Raw genomic sequence first — 21,101 nt, 5'->3', positions numbered from 1 at the left:
CAGTAATAGGCTCATCTGATGGAAGGAGATTATTCCAGAAAGGGGAAAGCACTAGCGGCCACTAGCAGAACGTCTACATGGCGCGCAGATTTAAATTTGCCAACTGGAACGTTTTCGGTTAACCGATGTTTCGGTTGATCGGTATTCAGATAATCGATGCCCTACTGTACATATATAACTCATTTGTAATAATATGCTGACAGTATGCTAATGCATAATGTTATATATGCAATTTTTTTTTTAAATGTAAAATACTTATTGGGCATCAAATTGCTTCTCGCGAGATGTTAATGGTTCTCCCTGGAGTAGGATGTAATTTTTTTTAAATTGGGAAAATAAAAATGCTCCTACCGGGGAACCCCTCCATATGACGAATTGTATTCGCCGGGGCGGGGTAAGTTACTCATATACATAATTTTTGCATAAAAATATTCTATAATAATTCCTGAGAACGCAGAGGCCCAAAAATTCACGTTGGCCTAAGGCAAACGTGAATTTTCTGAGCAAGTTCCCAATGAGCTCAGACCATGGGTAAACGTGAATTTTTTCACCACAACTCTTGCCTTATTTCACTAGCTACGTGCAACTGATGGCAAAAATGGGATCTTGTCATGTGACTCGACTGCGTATACTGTACTAATCTACTTGTATGCATAATATACCTAATACCATAGGCACCGGAACCTGGGAGAACCCAATAATCCATAAATACACAATTTACCGAGCACACCCCCTCCCAACACTGCGTAACCTCTTGAATACCTTATATACGGGGCGGAGAACCCAATAATCCATAAATACACAATTTACCGAGCACACCCCCTCCCAACACTGCGTAACCTCTTGAATACCTTATATACGGGGCGTCTGACAACCCTGAGCCCTCCCAATGTTTTCGCCGCGTCAGAACAAACCTTATGGCCGTCTTCACCGACAGCGTTTAAACTACAGTCGCAGATAAAAGGATTAGCGTTTCGACACGGATTGGTTAAAATCATCAGTTTAACCAATCCGTTTAGATCTTCAATCCTTTCACCGGCGCAATTGTAGTTTAAACCGTGTTGGTGAATACAAGCCATTAGTTTCATCCGACCATCCTCTACTACTACTTCACCAAACTCTACCCATAACGCTATATTGCAGTTTACTGCCATTAGTGAGTTGCGTTGGAAATGAAGGCACCACCTATCGGTGATCGCCTCAAGCTCGTTAGGAAAATATCTATATTTTCCTCTGGGTTTGAACTTGGGACCGCAACGAGCATCTTACCACCACGCCACTCGGGCTCACGACCAGCCTCTGCCTACGCGATTTTAGCTCATTGCTCCGGAGAGCGTGGTCTTACCGGAAAAAATTCTGAAACACTAGGAGGAGAGAATAATAATAATTGGGCTCCCTATCATGGCATCTAAATATCCCCTAATCATGTTATGTGCATTCAAATTGACAATATGCATTCACTCGACAATATACATTTAAATACGAGTCTCCGATAAGATATTCCTCGAATAATAATAATAATAATCCCAGAATGCAATCAATGCCTTTTTTTCTCCGGCATCTAAAATGTCACACGCGCTTCATTTGAATAATAATGATAATTACGTGAAATATAAAAAAAAAACCGACTTTCACCAGATACGCTCCAGTATTAAATTCTACCCAGAATTGCCTTGACGCTGCTTTAAATAGAAAGAATCCAATTTTGGTTTCCTTCAGGATAATTCCGGGAATGTATTTCATACACGTGGCTCGTTTCGAAATTTCTCGATTAATTCCATCAAATCGATTAAAAAAGGAAGGAAACGGTAGAAAAGACTGTTCACAGACGATATTTAAGAGATAATAGTAATAATAAAACCAATGCTTAATTGGGAGAGGGTTTCGAGAGAGCATTTCTTTGTCCCTCATTATATTTTCTCCCTTCAACATTATCATTTTAATTATTTTTATTATTATTTTTTACTGATGTTTAGAGAATTTTCTTGCGTCATTGGTTTTTGTTGTTTTGTGATTTTTTAAGTGGTTTTTTTTTTTAAATTAATGTTTAATTTGTATTAATTTTAAAAATTTCTATTTTTTTTTCGTTGCTTTTTTTTAGAATTGAGATAGGCTCAGGCAATGCCTTTCATCACGGATGAGAATCTGTGGTGTCAAGATGCGACAGGAAAAATGGTCGATCTCTCTTGGCTGGTAAGTCCATTGCTTAGATTTTAATTGAAGTTACAGTCTAAATATACTAGAGAGAGAGAAAACAGTGCTCTTTTCAACCTTTTTCTTCATTGAGGACCAGAGAAATTAAGTGAAAAATTTCGTGGGCTGGCATAAATGGAGAAAATACGCAATTTCCCTTGTATAATAGAAGTATGCATTTCAAACTCCTGTGATTATAACAGGTCATCTCTCTTTTACGGGTGAATTTTTTTGTCCAGAAAGAGCGGCATGACCACAGATAAAGATTGCTACCGAAGGGTTAGCACACCAACATCTCGGTGAGTATAAAAAAAAAGGCTGACGTTCGGAATCGGCAATAAATTGTAGGTCCCGATGTAATTAGCCCTCGTGTGCAGAAAATGGCCGTGGTGTGACAAAAATGATCAACTTCTTAGTGTTCTTATCATGACGAAGCTAACATCAACCTTGAATCCAAAACTAATACTTTAAAATCCAATTTAACACCCTAACACCCGAGTGTATCAGATGTTTTCATGTATTTTGCCTAACTTGCACAATTTTTTCCGGTCTGTATGAGGTAAAGTTGTCCGCACTCCCAGATACGTTCACCCTTGCATTAGAGCAGTGGTTCTTAACGTTTTTCAGTCGTGACCCAAAATCAACAACAAGACCAGCTTCGCGACCCATGGGACCGATTTCTGAAATTAGTGAAACCAGTGAAGCAATTACTGCATTTATGACAGGACTATAGGTGGATTTGTACGATTCATCTGGGATGCCGCTGCGAATCAAGTTAGGGTCGTGGCCCATAGCTCAAGAATCCCAGTCTGTAAGTGGATTTATACGACCCATCTCAGAAGCCTCAACGCTCCAAGTTTGGATCGCGACCCATAGGTGAAGAACGCCTGCATTAGAGCTTCATTTCCTAACTCGTGGATTCTTGATGATTTTAGTGCAGCTTTGCTTACTTTTGGTAACGTCCCGTATTCTGAATTTCTATTTAATAAACAGAAGAAAACCTCTATCCGCCGCTAGGGAATATGGTCCGTCCATTCATAATCGCATTCCATCTTATCCCAATACCGAGAAAGTTCCGAGAAATCTTGTCAAGACATGTATTCACCGTCAACTATGATGATGTCCATCCAGACGAATGATTTACGGAATATAGGAGATATAGGAGGTCCCTCGGAATCATTCTCCCGGGCTGGCACTAGTCCCAGATGACTTTTCTCACAAGGTTTGTGTGGGTCTCTCTAGTTTGTATGGATATATATCAAGGTTCTCTTCTCATTCCTTTTCTCACTGTGCCGAGCTTGTTTAATTTTTTTTTTCCTTGGCTGGTTCCAGCCTATGTCTGTGTCTCTCTCTCATTTACATACGCAGCTAAAAAAACTAGATGACTAAGACGGTGTTGGCTAATGTCTCGCTCATGCATGGAAATCACTCTCCCAACGCAGAGAGTTAGTCGACTCTGTAATTATTTTCTCCTATAATTTTTTTTCCCCCGATGCAATTATCGACTGATACAACGGTTTTCAGATTTAGGGGAAAATAGGGAAAGGTTTAAACTCTATTTCTCCTATTATATTAAATATCTCTGATTTTCATTGGATTTTAGTTTTAAAAAAATGACGTCGGTCGCTTTTCTTAGTTTTTTTGGGCCGCGAATTCTTCAGAAACAAAAGACTTTTCTGTTCTTATATTTTTATTTCCTCAGACCTGAAAATAGCTGGCTTCGCCTTTAAAAAGTAAAATAAATAGATAAATAAATGCGTCTTTTGCTTTCACTTTCCTAACGCCTTCTCCTTCAAGGACGTTTGCATAATGCTCTCCAAAAAATATCTCAGGAAAAGTCGTTTTGTTTTCTTCGACGCATTGGAATCATTAATAAAATAATTGCGTGAATGTCTCCGGAAAAAAAAAAGTGTCTTAAATTTTAGTAAAAGAAATATATTCTTCATACATTCAAACGTTTACTAATTTCATTAGTGATTTTAATTGCAAACGATGTATTAGTTTCGTAAAATGATCTTCAATTACACTCCTCATTAAAGCTCGTTAATTGTTTATAATTATATTGACGTATAAAAATCGATATATCGTATCCTATGCCAGTGCTGAGTTGAAGAAAAAACAAAAAAAATCTGCGAGGGAATTCTCGCTCGCGCGCGATAGAAGGTTTGACATGAGTAGATTCACCTCAATTGAAGTTAATTTCAATTACTTGAAAAATTGAATTTAGAAATTTTAAATTTAATCAAATGCGGTAATAATCCCATAGTGAATCTCATGCGTGGCTGATTTGTTTACTAAAAATTTCTGGCGATAATCGTGGTTGGCTGTAAATCAGAGGGAGGGATGGGGGGGGGGGGGCTTTTTATCGGGCCTGAAGTCTAGTATAGGGGGTGCAGCGCCCGAGTGGCTCAGTGGTAAGGTATTCCACGCTGAAGATTACAGTCAAGGTCTATGGGTTCGAATCCGGGTATAGAACATCAGAAACAAATTCTTTACGCACCGAGGCTGGGGCAACCACCGAGAGATAGCGCCATCATTTCCCACTCAACTCCATTGGCTGGAAATCGGAGTATGACGATATATATACTGCTCAAAACAATTAGGGGAGCAAGCAAAAAAGTGAAGGAAACAGTGCGAGACAGCCACGTATTTGCATACAATGGATAGTACACGCGTATCAATGCGCAATACAGAAAAAAGACGTAAAAAATTTTGGAATTAAGCAATTAAGCTTTAATTCTTTGAAAATATGGAAAAAACATGAAAAGATGATTTAGAGCAACAATTTGGTTACGTGTAAACGATAAAAAAAAGTACTGTTTAGACATGATGCATGAGTTTTAATAGGGCGTGTGGTCTCCTCGAACAGCTAAGACTGCTGCACACCTGTTTGCCATGGATGCGATGAGGTTATCGATCAGACTTTGGGGAATACTGTTCCACTCCTCAAGAAGTGCAATCTGCAAGTCTCTCGGACAGTAACAGGCGACCTTGGTCGTGCAGCAATGCGTCGTCCGAGCATGTCCCAAACATGCTCGATTGGATTCAGGTCAGGAGAGCACGCTGGCCATTCCATACGCTGTATTGTTTCAGCTTCAAGCATGTTCTCCACCAGACGAGCTCTATGCGGTCGGGCATTATCATCCTGGAAAACAAAGGAATCTCCAATGGCTTCAGCGTAAGGGATGACATGAGGTCGCAGTATCTCGTCTGCATACCTTCATGCCGTCAAAGTGTCATTCCGAATGATATGCAGGTCCGTACGTCCGCCTATGCTGATTCCATACCAACCAACCAGCTCGTCTGTATTGTGACCTTTCACGAACGAATGCGGGGGTATTTCGAGTGCCCCTGTCCCCCCCTTACCAGAACACGTCGGGTGTCACACTCCAGACTGAATCGGGACTCACCTGTAAACAGCACTTGGCTCCAATCATGTTGCTCCCAATCTCGATGTTCAGTAGCCCATCTTCTTCGGGCCGCACGGTGGCGTGGGGTCAACGGAATGCAGACCATTGGCCTACGTGCATAGAGCCCTCCCTCATGAAGCCGATTACGTACTGTTTGGCTGGACACCCTTCGTCCTGTTGCCAAGAGCAACCGTCTTTGCAGCTGCGTAGCATTCTCTGTTCTGTTTCGACGGGCTGTTAACCGTATATACCGGTCATCAGTTGTTGTAGTGGCGCGTGGCCGACCTTGCCCTGGTCGACGTCTAACATTTCCTGTTTCTTGGAATCGATTCCACACCCTTGCAACAACACTTCTGGTGACTCCAACAGCGTCCGCGACACTACGTTGTGTTTGCCCGGATTCCAATCTGCGTATAACACGCCATGCCATGGATTCCGGTAAATCACGTTGTTGAGACATCATCAAGTCACCTTGTCTCAAAAAAAAAATACTGCGCAATCGAATTTCCCTGTTACGGCAGTAAAACAGACGTTTCTGCAACATCCCGATTTCTGCCCTTATCTCCTTTTTCTGGTTTTTGACGTGATGAACTTTGATTTGCATATGAAGTTTTCTTCTTCCGTTTCCTGCTAGGCTTTAAATTATGGATGATTCATTTTATGTTACTTATCGGTATACATCTTTGCGTAATTTTGTTAAAACCATGTGCTCCCCTAATTGTTTTGAGCAGTGTATAACCGGAGTTGGTGTGCGGTATAGGGGTCTAGTACAGGAGTGGGAAGAGTAAGAAAAAGTGAAGCGTTATATATATATATATATATATAACGCTTCACATATATATATATATATATATATATATATATATATATATATATATATATATACACTGCTGGCCACCGTAAATGCAACACCCTGAAGGAAGCATGCAAATAATATGAAATTTACAACATGCATTAGCGGAGGTGAGATATGCAAATGATTAGAATTTCAGCGCAGACGCACATCACGCGCGCCTGTGGCGCCACTTCAAAGCGCTATTTAAGGCTTGGAGATTTCTACGATTTGAAGTACGGCAATTGTGTTTTTCTTGTGGTTTTTTCAAAAAAACGATCAATTATGCCTCGTAGAAAACAGCGATCATCTTTTGATCAAGTATCCGAGTTCGACAGAGGAAGGATAGTGGCCTACCGAGATTGTGGATTATCTTTCAGGGAAATCGGTAGTCGTGTTGGACGAAACCAAACAACTGTAATGCGGATATGTGATCGTTGGATGCAGGAGGGTACGACGGACCGACGTGTTGGATCGCATCCACCTCAGTGCACCACTTCACGTGATGACAGGCGTATTGTGCGTATGGCAGTGACGGATCGCTCAGCCACATCACGAACCATAGCACAGCACATTCAGCCTGTACCGCATCATCCAGTGTCTGCGCGTACCATTCGATGCCGTTTACAGCAGAGTGGTCTGTCCGCAAGACGTCCATTGCTTCGTCTACCCTTGACGCAGAACCACAGACGTCTCCGCCGCCAATGGTGCGATGAAAGAAGGATGTGGACGGCACAATGGAATGAAATTGTCTTTACTGACGAGTCACGCTTCTGTCTGCAACACCACGATGGTCGGATTCGAGTCTGGAGACACCGTGGAGAGAGGATGCTGAACAGCTGCGTTATGCACCGCCACACTGGTCCTGCACCGGGTATTATGGTATGGGGCGGTATTAGATATCACTCTCGCACTCCTCTAGTACGCATTGCCGGTACTTTAAAAAGCCAGCGCTACATCTCCGAGGTGTTGGAGCCAGTTGTCCTTCCTTACCTCCAGGGCTTGCCCACAGCCATATTTCAACAGGATAATGCGCGACCACACGTGGCACACATTGTCCAAAGGTTCTTCGTCAATCGCCAGATTGAATTGCTTCCCTGGCCAGCTCGCTCTCCGGATCTTCCGCCGATAGAAAACATATGGTCCATGGTTGCTCAACGATTGACCCAGATTACATCCCCAGCTGCCATACCAGATCAACTTTGGCAACGCGTGGAAGCTGCTTGGTCTGCTGTACCCCAAGAACACATCCGAAGTCTCTTTGAATGAATGCCGAGGCGTGTGGCAGCGGTGATCTCCAACAATGGCGGCTACTATGGCTACTGATTTTGGCAGGAACCACACTTCACAGAAGTCTATAAATTTAATCATTTGATGCTTGGTCAACATGTTATCTACAAAATAAATATTGTTGCGATATCTCTTGTCTTTCTTGGTGTTGCAATTTGGGTGGCCAGCAGTGTATATATATATATACTTTCGTGTGGCCGGGGGTGCAGGGAGTAGAAAAAGGTAATAAACTATCTTTGTTCGACACAAACAGTCCAAACCAAGCCCTCCACCCATTTTATTTTCTTACACGGCTGATGTCTATTGACATCCCCGGACCACAACCTATCTGCTTCCCAGTTCTTCATCACGCAATCAGTTATTTTACGGAATGGGTTTTGAGAAAAAAGAAAGTGTTTCACTTTTTGTGATGATTTCCTTCCCCTCACAAACTTTCACTCTTATGTTGCTGTAGAAGTTTCACTTCAAAAACTCGTACGTGTGTTGAAACTGGCGGGGCCTGTTTCTGCATGGGGCAAACGAGAGACGTGCCCAGGGAACAAAAGTTTTTCGGTGCCCATTCGGATACCAAAATTTGGCATCATCATCATCTTTCAGTACCTTAATTTGTTTTACAAAACAATTAATATTTTTGATTTTTATCGACGGGGGGGGGGGGGCATGGACCCTTCATGTCCTCCTACCATCCTGCGTACTCCTCAGCCTCAAAGTATGCTATACATAAAGGCTCCATAAGATCGTGTTTACCCAAGGCTCCGAACTTGGATTTGGCAATTCAATAATGGGAAGTATTTTTCAAAAGAAAAAATGTTGAATTTTTACATTTTTGAAATTTATGTATTTTTTCAAACTTTAAAAACTCCTAAAATTCTAACGAATATTCAGATGCCTGAATTCGAGGTCTATTTTATTAACACTTGTCGAATAAACATTTCGGCAAAATTTTAGAATTGCTGGGAGGGGGGGGGTAGTAGTTTTTCTTTCTAATCTTACGGATGAACTCGAAAACTGCAGTATGAGAAAAATCGTGTTCAAAGTGTTTTTTCCTTGTAATATATACGTTTACTACATTATAATTCATTATTTCTTTCTTTTATTATGAAAGAACAAGTTAAAAGATCGACACGAAATTTTTAGTATTTTATTTGGAATTTAATGAAAATTATTTTTTTGAAGTCATTCCACTTTAAGGATAGTGAGACTTCTTAAAATGTCGTTGCCCTGTCTTTCCTGGGGGCCAACAAAAAAAATTCCATGTTTGTAAGTGCAATATTCGCGGAGTTATTTGAGTTCGATATTTGGAGAAAGTTGAGAAAGAACAGCATAAACTAACGGCCGATTCCTCTTTCGCCTCACTTGTGCTGTTATTTCCCAATTTTTAGCGAATATGCCACTTAGAAACGTGTAGTTTTTTCTGTTGGTCTCAGGAGATACAGGGCAACAACTTTCTAATTTGAAGTTAGAAGACAAGGTGACCATATGAAAATTTGGGATTTTTTTTTATTTTGCGACACGCCGTATTTTCACTTTTGAAATTTTGTACAGAGTGATTTCTGAACTCGTTTTGACTGTTTTTGAAATACCTCAGCGATGAAAGGTTAATGAGATAAAGGGTGTATTAGAACTTACGGGACAGCCTGTACAGCAATGTAAAAAATATACGGTATGACCAAAGCTCACGTGGACCCCCCGGAACCTCTCCAAGGCCCCTGGTTAAGGAACCACGACATTGAGGCAACTTGGTTGAACTTTATATTTTGACTAGAACTTGGCAGCTTGTTTCTTTCTAACCGAGCACAACTCCGGACTATCACCATGGGTAATTTACTTCCTAGTGAGTTGTGCCGGAAGTGTAAGGGTGTGTACCTAACAGTCTGAGGGCGTATCTAGTGTCGTGCCTGATTTTTCGGTGCTGCCATCTATATTTCAGAAGTGAAGTGTAATGATTGAATTGCATTTGCACCGTTTTCAGGTCTTTTGCTCTCGGCGGCGAGACTTTTCAAAGGGGAGATCGGCTCGCATTCGCGCCTCCAGGTTGGGTACCCACACAAAACCAACTTCAGCCGACCACTACTGTAGTGATGGTGGGGGTTCGAACGAAAGTGAGGGCTACTACTTAACCGAACATGCACCTTGTACACATTCCTCTACGAAATTTCTAACGAATCTGCACATGCCGGTATGTTAGTTGTGAGTGTATGTGTAGCCCTAACTTATTTATGTTGTCGAGTTGCGCTTGTTTCGTGTCCACGGTGCCATCTGGCTTCCATTCTCTGAAGTGAAGATGGAAAGGCTTGAATTTTCATGTTTTGTCAGCATCGTGCGGTAGGCCTGCCTGCTCTCTGCGGAGAGAGAGACTTTTTCTAATGGAAGACCGGCTCATATTCGTGGTGGCCGACCACCACTGTGCCGTCAACGGGGTGGCTACTACTACTACTTCTACTAAATCAGCCACGCACCTCGTCCATATACCTCTGTGGAACTTCTAACGAATTGGTACATTTTGGAATGTGTGAGTGTGTGCGTATAGTGAACCTTGTTTCTGTGTAAAGCTTGTTATTTGCAGTGCTGCCGTCTGCAATCAATTTTTTTAAACTTCAAAGTTTTTTCTCAACTAATAGTGAGTGAAGCGTAATGAATGAATAATTGCAACGTTGTGTAGGCCTGTTGCTCTCAGCGTCGAGACTTTTGTAACGGGGGAGATCGGCTCGCATCTCGAAGTTGGGAACCGCAGAAAACCAACTTCAGCCGACCAACCACTGCGGCGGCGGTGGGGTTTGAACCCGGATCTGGAAGTCCGTCACTATGACCACTCGATCACCACAGTGGCCAACGGGGTTGGCCGAAAAACTGCTTTCGAACTGATCCGTAATAATCCACGATCCCTGGAAAATGACACGAGACGCCAGAATCTCTACGCCACGATCTGCACAGTAGCGTAACCAGAGTCGAATTGAATCTCTTTCATACCGTTGACGGCGTCATTCAAGGACAGTGTGTCGATATAGTAAGGGGAATGAAAAAAAAAAATCAGGAGAAAATGTGTGTGTATATATATATATATTTCAGGCTTAGAGAGAATTGTGCGACACCCTTCTATAGCAGACCTTGTCGAGGAGGTTTGTTGAGTCAAGATGCTTCGTATCCCAAGGACACGCACATACACCATCAGCCTCTTCAAACAGCCCACCACGACCATAATGAGAAAAATAAAATAAATAAAATAGGAAGCCAGTCTGCTGCCCTGTCTGGACTGAATGAAAAGCTTCTCCTTATTGCGATGCATGATGGGAAAAGAAAAAAAAGAAAATAAAAAGATGAGAGATATAAAAGACACAAAACGAAATAATAAGAATGACAGTCACGTGACCAACAAAAATTTTGTTTGTTTGTTTATTTTGTTTTCGCTGTTCGGAATATCGGGATTGATGCCAACAGCTGGGGAGATTACCAGCTATTTGTCTGTGTCAGTGATCACGTGATCCCGTTACTCACAGCCCCGGATGTGACATTAACGTATATTAAATTTCAATTTCATTATAAAAGAAATTATGAAAATGTTGAATTCTTGAACTTTTAAAGGAGTTTAAATTAATAAAAAGTTAAGTTTTAAGTGGTTTTAAGGGTAACCGGGGATTTCGTTGTTAATGTGTAATTTCGTAGCCCCTTCTCCCTCCAACTAAAGTGATTATATCACCAATAATAACTAAAACAATTTTTTAAATTTACACTCCATAATATAAAATCACATACTCGGAAACGGCCCGTTTCTATGCAACGGAAATTGTTTACGATTTTGGGTCGGGTCAAGTTTTCTTTGAATATATCGGGAACCGTGTGACCCATTTTGACCAAGTTGTGATGTACCGGGAGGCATGGGTCGTACATCCTGCAGCAGGACCCCCCCCCCCCAGGCTGGGATAATTGGAGGGAAACCAGCTTTGAACCAGCTTTTTTACGGTGTCCCCCTCTGTGGTTAATTTATATAGTGTGAAAAATCAAAAAGTGATAAGAATCTCTCCGTCCCTTGCCAGCACTGCCCTTGTTGGGGCTATGTCGAGAGTTATGTATATGTGTAATATGTATCACCAGTGCTGGGTCAGGGTACCCAGGGCGGGGCATCATACATATACCTTCGTGGGGGAAGTTTTCCAGGGGCCCCCTCATATACCTTCGTGGGGGAAGTTTTCCAGGGGCCCCCTGATGGATCTCATTGTTTTCTTGTTGCTTTAAAATTGAAAAATTTGCAATAGCGGAAGCCCAAAATATATCCATATATCCATTCTGGGGGGGGGGGGACCAGGGACCCATTAAAATCTGCGAATTGGGTCCCGGGTCCTTGGTTGGGTCACCCTGGATTTTATTCGTTGTTGAAATGAATACAAATGAAAAATTTTCGTGGCTCTCACAAGGGGACTCACAGGTGCGCCTCCCCATGGAAAAAATTGACAGGTTTCGTTTCGGGGGCCCTGGATGAATCTCAATGATTTTTGTTGTTTAACATTGTAAAATTTGCAACAGCGTAAGCCCGAGTTAAATCCATTCCAGGTCCCCCACTAAAAATCTGCGTATTGGGTCCCCGTTACTAGATGTGAGGGGGGGGCGCCTCCCTGGATTTTATTCGTTGTAAAATTAATAAAAATGAAAAATTTTTGTGGCCCCCACAGGGGGATGTCCGACAAGCCTCTGGGTCTCCCTCCCCCATGGAAAAGTTGACAGGTTCATTTCGGGGCCCCGGATAAATCGCATTTTTTTTTTCTTTTTTTTCTTTTACACTGTAAAATTTGCAACAGTGGGAAAGCCCAAGATAAATCCAGTCTGGGCCCCCGCTAAAATTCTGCGAATTGGGTAACGGGTCCTTGGTTGGGGGCCCTGGAATTTATTTATTGGTAAAATGAATACAAGTGAAAAGTTTTCGTGGTCCAACAGTCTGGGGACCCCCAAGGGGAAGTTTTCTGGGGGTACTTTATGAATCATATTTGTTGCTCTCACATGTCGCTTTTCATAGCACTCTGATGAAGTGGGACCTAATAAACAAGATATGTTGTGAAAAGAATGGATGGGGTGGGGGGGGGGTTGACCGGGAGGGATGTCTTCATTAAAAACATCATACAGGGTGTCCCATAAATTTTTAAGGATTTAAAAAAGAAAACATAAAAAAAATCAACAAATTGACGAATTCGATACTCAGAGTCGGATTTTTCTTACGCCGTGATAGTTACAATTCCCGCCGACAGGTGGCACTGTATGGTGTTATATCCTGATTATGAGCCAATTTAACTAATTTAATTCCTGTGAAACGGGGTGCACAACCTTTTCAGAAACTTGTATGTATTTATGTATGGGATGACCATGTGGCCCGTATTTTATGGGTCATTCCAACTTTTTTCATGAAATGCTTTCTTTCCGTTTTTTTTCCTCTTTATTCTTGTTTTTACTTGAATTTTTTAAATCAAGAATGGCGATTATTTTCACGAATTTCAAATTAACGCCTATTTTTTTTGACAGTTTTATTGACTGTGATTGACCGCCTCGCTTGCCTTAGACCTTAGACAGTTTTTCTGCGGTAGTTAGCAACCTTACTCGCCTTAGGCAATTTTTTTTTTTCAATGCAATTGGCAACCTTACTTGCTTAGGACAGTTTTGTTTACTGAAATTGGGAACTTCGGTCGCCTTTGGCACTTTTTCGGATGTAATTGTCAACTTTACTTGCATTTGATAATTTTTTTGCCGATTTCCCGTATTTTCTTTATGAAGGGATTATGGTCAGCAGAGGCTTTTGTCGTGTTGCGTATGTTGATGATTTTGCAACGGAACAGTTTCGCGGGCCGGAGATTGCGCACCCTGCTACAAAAGACGATGGGTTGGTTGATACTGGTTAGGGTAACCAACCGTCCTCCTTTGGGAAGACATGTCATTTCAATCGTCCTCCTAAGTTTCGGAAAATTCGCCCTTTTGTCCTCCTTTTCGGGTTTCCGAAATTATTTTTCGCTTTTTTCCGGGGGAAACTTTTTTTCTCCACTTTGAAACATACATTTCTTTATTGATTTGTGTTTTTTTCTCTCACACGCATTCACCAAAAGCCGTCGAAATTCTCAGCATTTTTCTCCTCCTGCTTTTTTTAGCGGTTCTGCTGTTGAGTTGGAGAAAATTATTGTTGTGGCCGGTTTTATTAGTCGAAATAGTGGTGCCATCTATTGGAAAAATTGAGGCAAATGGCGTTATACTTGGGTGCAAGCGTAGGCCTCCTCCCTCAGTTTACGAATCTGGTAACCCTATAGTGGAAGAAAAGGCGCATTTTGGTGAAGTTGCTGACATCTTTTTTCTAAAGACGAAACTAGCAGTGAACGCTTATCCTAATTAGTGTTATTTTAGCCCTGGGCTGCCCTCCAGAACTCGTTGAGGCAGGGTTGCTCGAGAACACGTTTTTGGACACAGTTTGGTATTCCTCAGGATTGAGAATATCATCAAAATATAGATAAGAAAGGGAATAAAGGTTCAAACCCGGTTGATAATGCCTGATGTCATCTCGGGCTGAATCGTGTTGTTGCTACGAACCCAAATAATGCACATGTTTGTCTTCTTTCCTTCCGACACCTGTTTAAGTACAGAATATTTTAAATTTTTCCCCTAATTTTCGATAAGATGCAAACAGATGTCGCAAAGATACCGACTCCAATATTTCAAAGAAGCATCGATGCTGCCAAGGAGCCTCATGATTCTATTCAGTCATGTCGACGACGAGCTCTCTTGGTTCCTTCTCATGAAGCTGTTCAAACATGTCTGATCAGAGGCTGTCTCGCAAGTTCGGAAACAATGTTTCAATTTTACTTGTTTTGTTCTGTTTGTTTATTTGTACAGGCTTACTCTGCTTCGTGTATTCTTGGAAGTATATACGCGAAATCTTCTAGACAGAAGTTTAAGTGTAGGTCTTTAAGTTTTTAAAAGGCCTACATGCTAATTAAGCACATGTTCTGGAAGAAACCGAAAAAATCCTATATAGTGACACCAGTTTCATCGAAATATCTGGATTTAATGGTGAGCTACAAGCGCTGAGATATTGGCAAAGTTTGAAATCTAAATGTCACCAAAATTTTTAATCGCCATTCTACAAACACTCTTCTAACTACAATCGGTCAAATTTACGAAAAACTTGTTCATTCCACCAAAGGCTTCCAAACGAGCCTACAACGAACTGTATAGATTGGTGATCTATCTAGTTCAGGAGAAATTTAGTCTTTTGTTTGCAACCCACACATCACTGAAATCTGCGTTCGTAAGTAATTTTAGTAGGTTTTGGCGATTATTCGATTTTTTCTTCACCAATCTCTCGGTGCTTGTAGCTCCCCATTAAAACAGATAACCTGTAGATCAGTCATAATAACCTCGTGGGGCAAAAACTTTTCCTTTTGACAAATCCCCCCCCCCCGCCACACACACATTCTGAGAAAACGTGCTGCCATCTACCGGAGAAAATACGGAGTCGAGTCTGTTACACTAGAAAAGTATAGCACTGCATTTATTTTTTAATTTTTTTTCAAAAAAAAAAAATCCTTTGTTTGATGAACTCTCAAAATTTCCCACAAATGCAAAGAAATTTCCCACGTGGACAAATTTTTCCCAGAAATATAGGGAAAACATTTCCGACAAATTACCATCACTGCTGTAGAAAGAGGTAGCGTCACCTTGTAAGATTTCTGGGCAAAATCAAAGTATCGCCAAAATCTGTAACCGCCAATTCCGAATTTTCGTCGAATATCTACTTCGGCAAACGCTGATTTCAGTGATGTATTGCGAACAAAAGACTAAATTTCTCCTGAGGCAGACCACCGATATGGTTTATTGTAGCCTCTGTCATGGACACGTTTTTGGTAAATTTAACCGATTGTATAGCTACAAGGCTATTTGCGAAATTGGCGATTAAAAATGCTATTTTGAACTTGATTTGATTGAAATTGAAATCACCATATATACTACTTTTTTTCTGTTCTTTCCAGGCATCTGCTTAGTTTGTGTGTAAGTCTCTGAGAAACTTCACAAATTTGGTGGTTTTTCTTTTCAAACTTGACGCATTTTTTTGTCATAATAGATTATCCACCGTAACTCGAAAACGTTCGAGATAGGACAGGGTTGGTAGGGTGTTTCATGTTCCACTTTGACTCGTCTGTCGATCCCTTTCGTTTTGCAGAACATGTCACGTTACCCTGTATGTATATCGAAGGTTTAATGATCAACATGGGAGGGGCTCGAAAAACTAGTAACGTCGATGAAATTTCCTTTTCGTCTGAAAAGGGTCTTCCATTACAAATGACCCTTAACTCAAGACCCCATTTTCGAGTAATGTTAAATTTCTTCCTGAGAATTGGCAATTTAGATCATTGAATTCATGTAAATTCATGCGGACATTATCAATATTATTTCGGTAACTTGAAAGCCTTAGCTTTGTCACTAAGCAGTCCGATTCAACGCGAATTAACAACTGGGCTGCTTAATTCAAATTCTTAGTGGATTGCTTAATTGGAATTCCAAGAGGACTACAATTGGATGGCTCAATCGAAGTTATATAGAATTATTGGATTTCAGTTGGAATCCCTAGAGGAATACAAATTGGCCTACAAATTAGGCTATGAATTGGAATTCTTGATAGACTGCTTAATTAGAATTGGGCTGCTTAATTAGAATTCTTAGTTTACTCCTCAGTTAGAATTCTTAGTTTACTCCTCAGTTAGAATTCTTAGTTTACTCCTCAGTTAGAATTCTTAGTTTACTCCTCAGTTAGAATTCTTAGTTTACTCCTCAGTTAGAATTCTTAGTTTACTCCTCAGTTAGAATTCTTAATGGACTGCTCGGTTAGAATTCTTAATGGACTGCTCAGCTAGAGTTCTTAATGGACTGCTGAACTCGAATATTTGTTGAGCATTGCACCGCTTAATTGAAATTCCTAGAGGACTTTGATTCGCACAGATAAATTGAAATTCTCGGTAAATATTTGACAATCTGGTTGCAATTCTCAGTGGGCTAGGAATTTGACTGCTTAATTAGAATTCTTGGTGGAATTGGAATTGGACTGTTGATCAGCATCCTAAAAAGCTGCTTATATGAACATCTTGGTGGACTAGGCCACTTGTATTGAAATTCTTACTGAACTATGGGATTGAACTGCTTATAATCGGCATTCCTATTAGGCACTGCTTGATTGAGATTATTAACGGACTAGAATGCAGCTGTTTAATCAACATTTCTAGTTAACTCTGCTTGGTAGGAATTCTCAGTTTAACTAGGTGAATTCTCAGTGAATCGAATTCTTCGATAGAAAGCTTTGGATTTCTGTGTAGAAAATCTGATCAGTATCTTGATCTTAAAAAGGGAACTAAATTTAAATTTTATGGATTGGAAATTGCTCATAATTAAAAATAATTAATTCAATAAGAATACTTATGGTTTTAGTAGTATCAGCGGTAAAGCATCACTGACCACAATTTCTGGCTTTCTTTTGCTTCTTTTTTTTACAGGACAGTGGTCCAAACGTTGTGGTGGAGCAACCCCAGGGCGACGTCCTCACAGAGCTCAGCCAGAACGACCTACGCGGCCTGGTGCCGGAGCTGGAGGAAGAAGAGATCCTGAGGCAGATGAACGACCCGAGCTTCGAGCTGGACAGCATCTTCTCCGCCATCTCGGACGGTTCCAACAACAGCAAGAGCGAAGAGAATGTCATCGCCACGCTGCTGTCCAACACCACCAGCGGAGGTGGGGGAAACAGTCCGCTGCTCCAGCAGCAGCAGTTCCAGCAACTGTCCCAGTACCACGCGGATTGCGTCGTCGTCGACGATGGCAAAACGAGGATAGTCGTCGTCGGCGACGATCCCGTGACCAACAACAACAACGCGACCGTCGTCACAACCTCCATGGTACCTTCGTCTTCTGTGAACGCTCAGCAGCCGCAACAGCAGTACTTGCCCGATTCTTCTTGCCTATTCGGTTCCAGGAACAATAGTGGTGCCGTCAGTAATGGCGGCGCTGCTGGTGGTGGTGGTGTTGTAGGGACCAGTAACGTGACCGCGTCGAACCCATTGCTACACCAACGGTTGACGTCTGGTGTGGCGTCGCTGTCCTCGACGTCGTCCAATCCGTCATCAACAACCCCTTCTAACTTGCCATCCTCATTGACTTCCAGCAACAATACTAACAGTAATAATAACAGCTCGACGAACAACTTCAATGGACACCACCACCAACAGCAGCAGCAGCAACAGACTCTGGTGTCTAGGTGTTCGAACAGTTTACTTGTGTCCGCCCTGAACTCTGGCACCACGAATGCTATTGCGTCCAGTTCGTCCAATGGGACGGTCCTGAACAGTACTGACAATGTCCTCGTCAAAGAAGAGGTCATCTCCTGTGAGTACCAATCTTATTTTTCACATTATTAATCAACCTGCATTTCTCCATATTATAATTGCGTTCGTTATTGACGGATAAATTACTCCTGAAACCATAGTGACGGCATAAACAGGGCTGTAGCCCGAAATTTATTTTGGATATGGAATGGGAGATGATCATAAATCATTATGTCATATCTTATCATGAAAGCCCCTATACAATGATATCCCTGCATGGCCCTCACAAGAATTTGACAGGGCTCAAGTCCGGAGGCCCGAGATGATTCTCCCTCAAAATTATTATTTTTTACCCCCTACAATGCCTAATAGACGGGTCGGTTAACAGTCTGGCCTGGAAGCCCTCTAAAGATCCAGCTTACTGTCCCTACTGCAGGATGTGGAGGCTATGGGTCCCCGTGCTATACTCGTATGGGACTCATGTGTTTAGATGGCCCTTGGTGTCCCTGAAGTCGACTGATCTAATGTATATATGTATAGATGAATTGACATCATCATCATCATCGTGCACCCCCCCCCCAGCAATAATGACCGTTCCCCCCCCCCAGACTTCTAAATCTATCTCCGCCTATGCTTCTACGTGCAAAATCAAACATACATCGTCAATGGTTTGTGTAAATAAGCACTATGACTCTCCCCCCCCCACCTATAAGGGTATAAATAACACTATAAATTCATTATAGAGGAGGTCCACCAAATATCTCTGTCTAGAGGGCAGTGTTTCTCAATCGCGGAGCCGCGGCCCATTACCGGCCCTGACATCAGTCAAACCGACCGTGAGTGTGGTTCACTGTTTCATTTTTTACCCATTTTATTTCCCCTTAACATTGCTTACGACCGGGCCTTCCACTCACAAAAGAGAACTCAACCGGGCCACTGACTTCTAAAGGTTGAGAACCACTGGTCCAGGGAGAATGGCTCTAGGTTGTGGTGAGCACCGAGATTCTCGCGGGGGAAGTAAAAATTCCATCATTCATTCTCAATTCCAACTCATTTTTCCAGATAGTGGGTGCATTTTCTTTTATTTCATCTGCGCGAACCTGTTGTTTCTCTGCGCACAAAATTTTGATATCTGCGTGATATGACGAAATATAAAGCCGCTATCGTATACAATATAAGGAATTTTTCTCTGCTCGGCAAAAAAACTCTGTGTACAGGGAAGCATTCTCAATTTTTTTTCTTTGTTACTGAATAATACCATAACTTATAAACGGGTAAAAATAAAATTTTATCAGTAAAAATGTGCCTCATGAAAAATATCAAAAATAAGCCTACAGTATATAATACTATATTGCGTGTAAAACATCATTGAAAACTGGAACTACTGCTGTCACCTATCAAATAAAAAATACAACCGTTGGGATATTTCGATCGAAATTGAGCTGACGGGTTTTTGATTAATGCACCGCATAGAAAAAGTCAATATAGCATGGTGTTGATAAATATTTTTTGAGCAATAACATCAGGTGAATTGTCAAGTTTGCTTCGAAATTTTGGCAGTGGCTATTTTTGTACGGTAAATTAACATCAGTGAAGCAAGAGTAAGACTCAATTCCATCAGTACCAGAATAGAAAGGGTTATATATAATTAAAAAAAAAAAATTACCGGTGGTTGTTTTTAAGTAACCATTTTGCCATTGACTGATCAATATCTCTACCTAAGTAGAGAAACCAAGACGAAGAAGACGAGAGCTCAGTGCTCGGTACTTCGCATCAACTAGCAACGGCAACAATTCCATTTTAATTGATATATTTTTCGATTATCATTTCGACCGTGACCGTTGAACGTCATACAGAGCACCGAGCTCAAAAGAGCCCTATTCTCCTTCATCCTGGAGTAACACAATGTTACATTGGTATAAAATATGGCATAAAATGATAATATTAAAGAGAAAAGAAAATGACATTTGTTGCGGAAAATTGTCTTATCCACCAGCTTGTCAAACATTTGATGTCTTCGTTGAAACTGAGAAGTATCGAATGTTTGAATATTTACACACACACACACACACACACACACCACACACACACAAGCATTGGCGTACGCAAAAGGGGGGTTTTTGGGGTTCTAACCCCCCCAAGCCGAGATTAGTGTTATTTTGCAAGAAAAAACGTAAAAAAAACCCCTTGAGAAAATTCTGCGTACGCCTATGTATACAAGCGCGCACATTTTTCGAAATTCGGGCACATATTTTGAATGGAGGTATGTTTTTAGGCCTTTAGATGTTTCAGAAACTCGCGACCATCATAATTGGAGATCTCTCTCTCTCAGGGATGTTGGTGACACGACATTTCTTGTTTTTCAAAGTAGTTTCGAGCTAGTTTCTTGATGTAAGCCCTGATTTCACATTAAATTCTACTTATACAATAATCAATATATTGGCTCCGTCATGTCAGAATCACGAATGTGCAATGTCCTGGCAAAAAAAAAAAAAAAAAAAAAAAAAGAACGTGGGAAATGATGTTTGAGTATTTACTTTACCTATGTTACTGTATGGAAGTTATTTTCCTAAAATTTTTTGCAACGTGTGTTTCAATAGGGATACACATTCGCGTTTCAGGCACAACTTAGGTAGCAAAACAAGGTATCCAAACAGCTAATTCAAAAAAAAAAAGGAAAACATGCACATGTCCCGGAAAACCGGGACATATGGTGAGTTCACATACGGAAAAAAAAATTTGAAAAGCATCTGATTCGGTTAACGAGCGATGATTCGCATTAATGTGAATTGCTCATCAACCGAAGTTCCACTGTGATATCATAACAAAGAAGTCTATCTATAATATATTGTGTAGTCTTTATAGAATATCATAGATGGCGACACTACCGAGAGCACTTTAGATCATTTTATTTATTTATTTTTTTGCAATTTCTAAAAAGTTTTAGTGATGGAAATTTATGCAAATTTTGAAAATAAGTCACAATTTATAAATTTGGAAATAAAATGTATTTTGAATTTAGTACTAAAACCAGTGAAAAAA

At 41.0% G+C, this 21,101-nt stretch overlaps 1 protein-coding gene across 1 annotated transcript in view; it reads left to right on the top strand.

Annotated features, from left to right (window-relative positions):
- The window catches only part of LOC149070146 (uncharacterized), a 302,008-nt gene that overhangs the window by 104,882 nt on the left and 176,025 nt on the right, over positions 1-21,101 (top strand). The window contains exons 5-6 of the mRNA XM_089250240.1: positions 2,102-2,193; positions 17,238-18,120. Of these exons, the coding sequence (XP_089106366.1) occupies positions 2,122-2,193; positions 17,238-18,120 (955 nt within the window). The 5' untranslated portion in view covers positions 2,102-2,121. The remainder of the gene's footprint in view (positions 1-2,101; positions 2,194-17,237; positions 18,121-21,101) is intronic.

The sequence above is a fragment of the Pholcus phalangioides genome, unplaced genomic scaffold (genome assembly GCF_987345545.1).
Source record: "Pholcus phalangioides strain wild (caught in Gottingen) unplaced genomic scaffold, Ppha-v1.0 ptg000022l_1, whole genome shotgun sequence".
Lineage (NCBI taxonomy): Eukaryota > Metazoa > Arthropoda > Arachnida > Araneae > Pholcidae > Pholcus > Pholcus phalangioides.
Note: the sequence above shows the minus strand (reverse complement) of the source record. Positions and strands in the feature narration are given on the sequence as shown.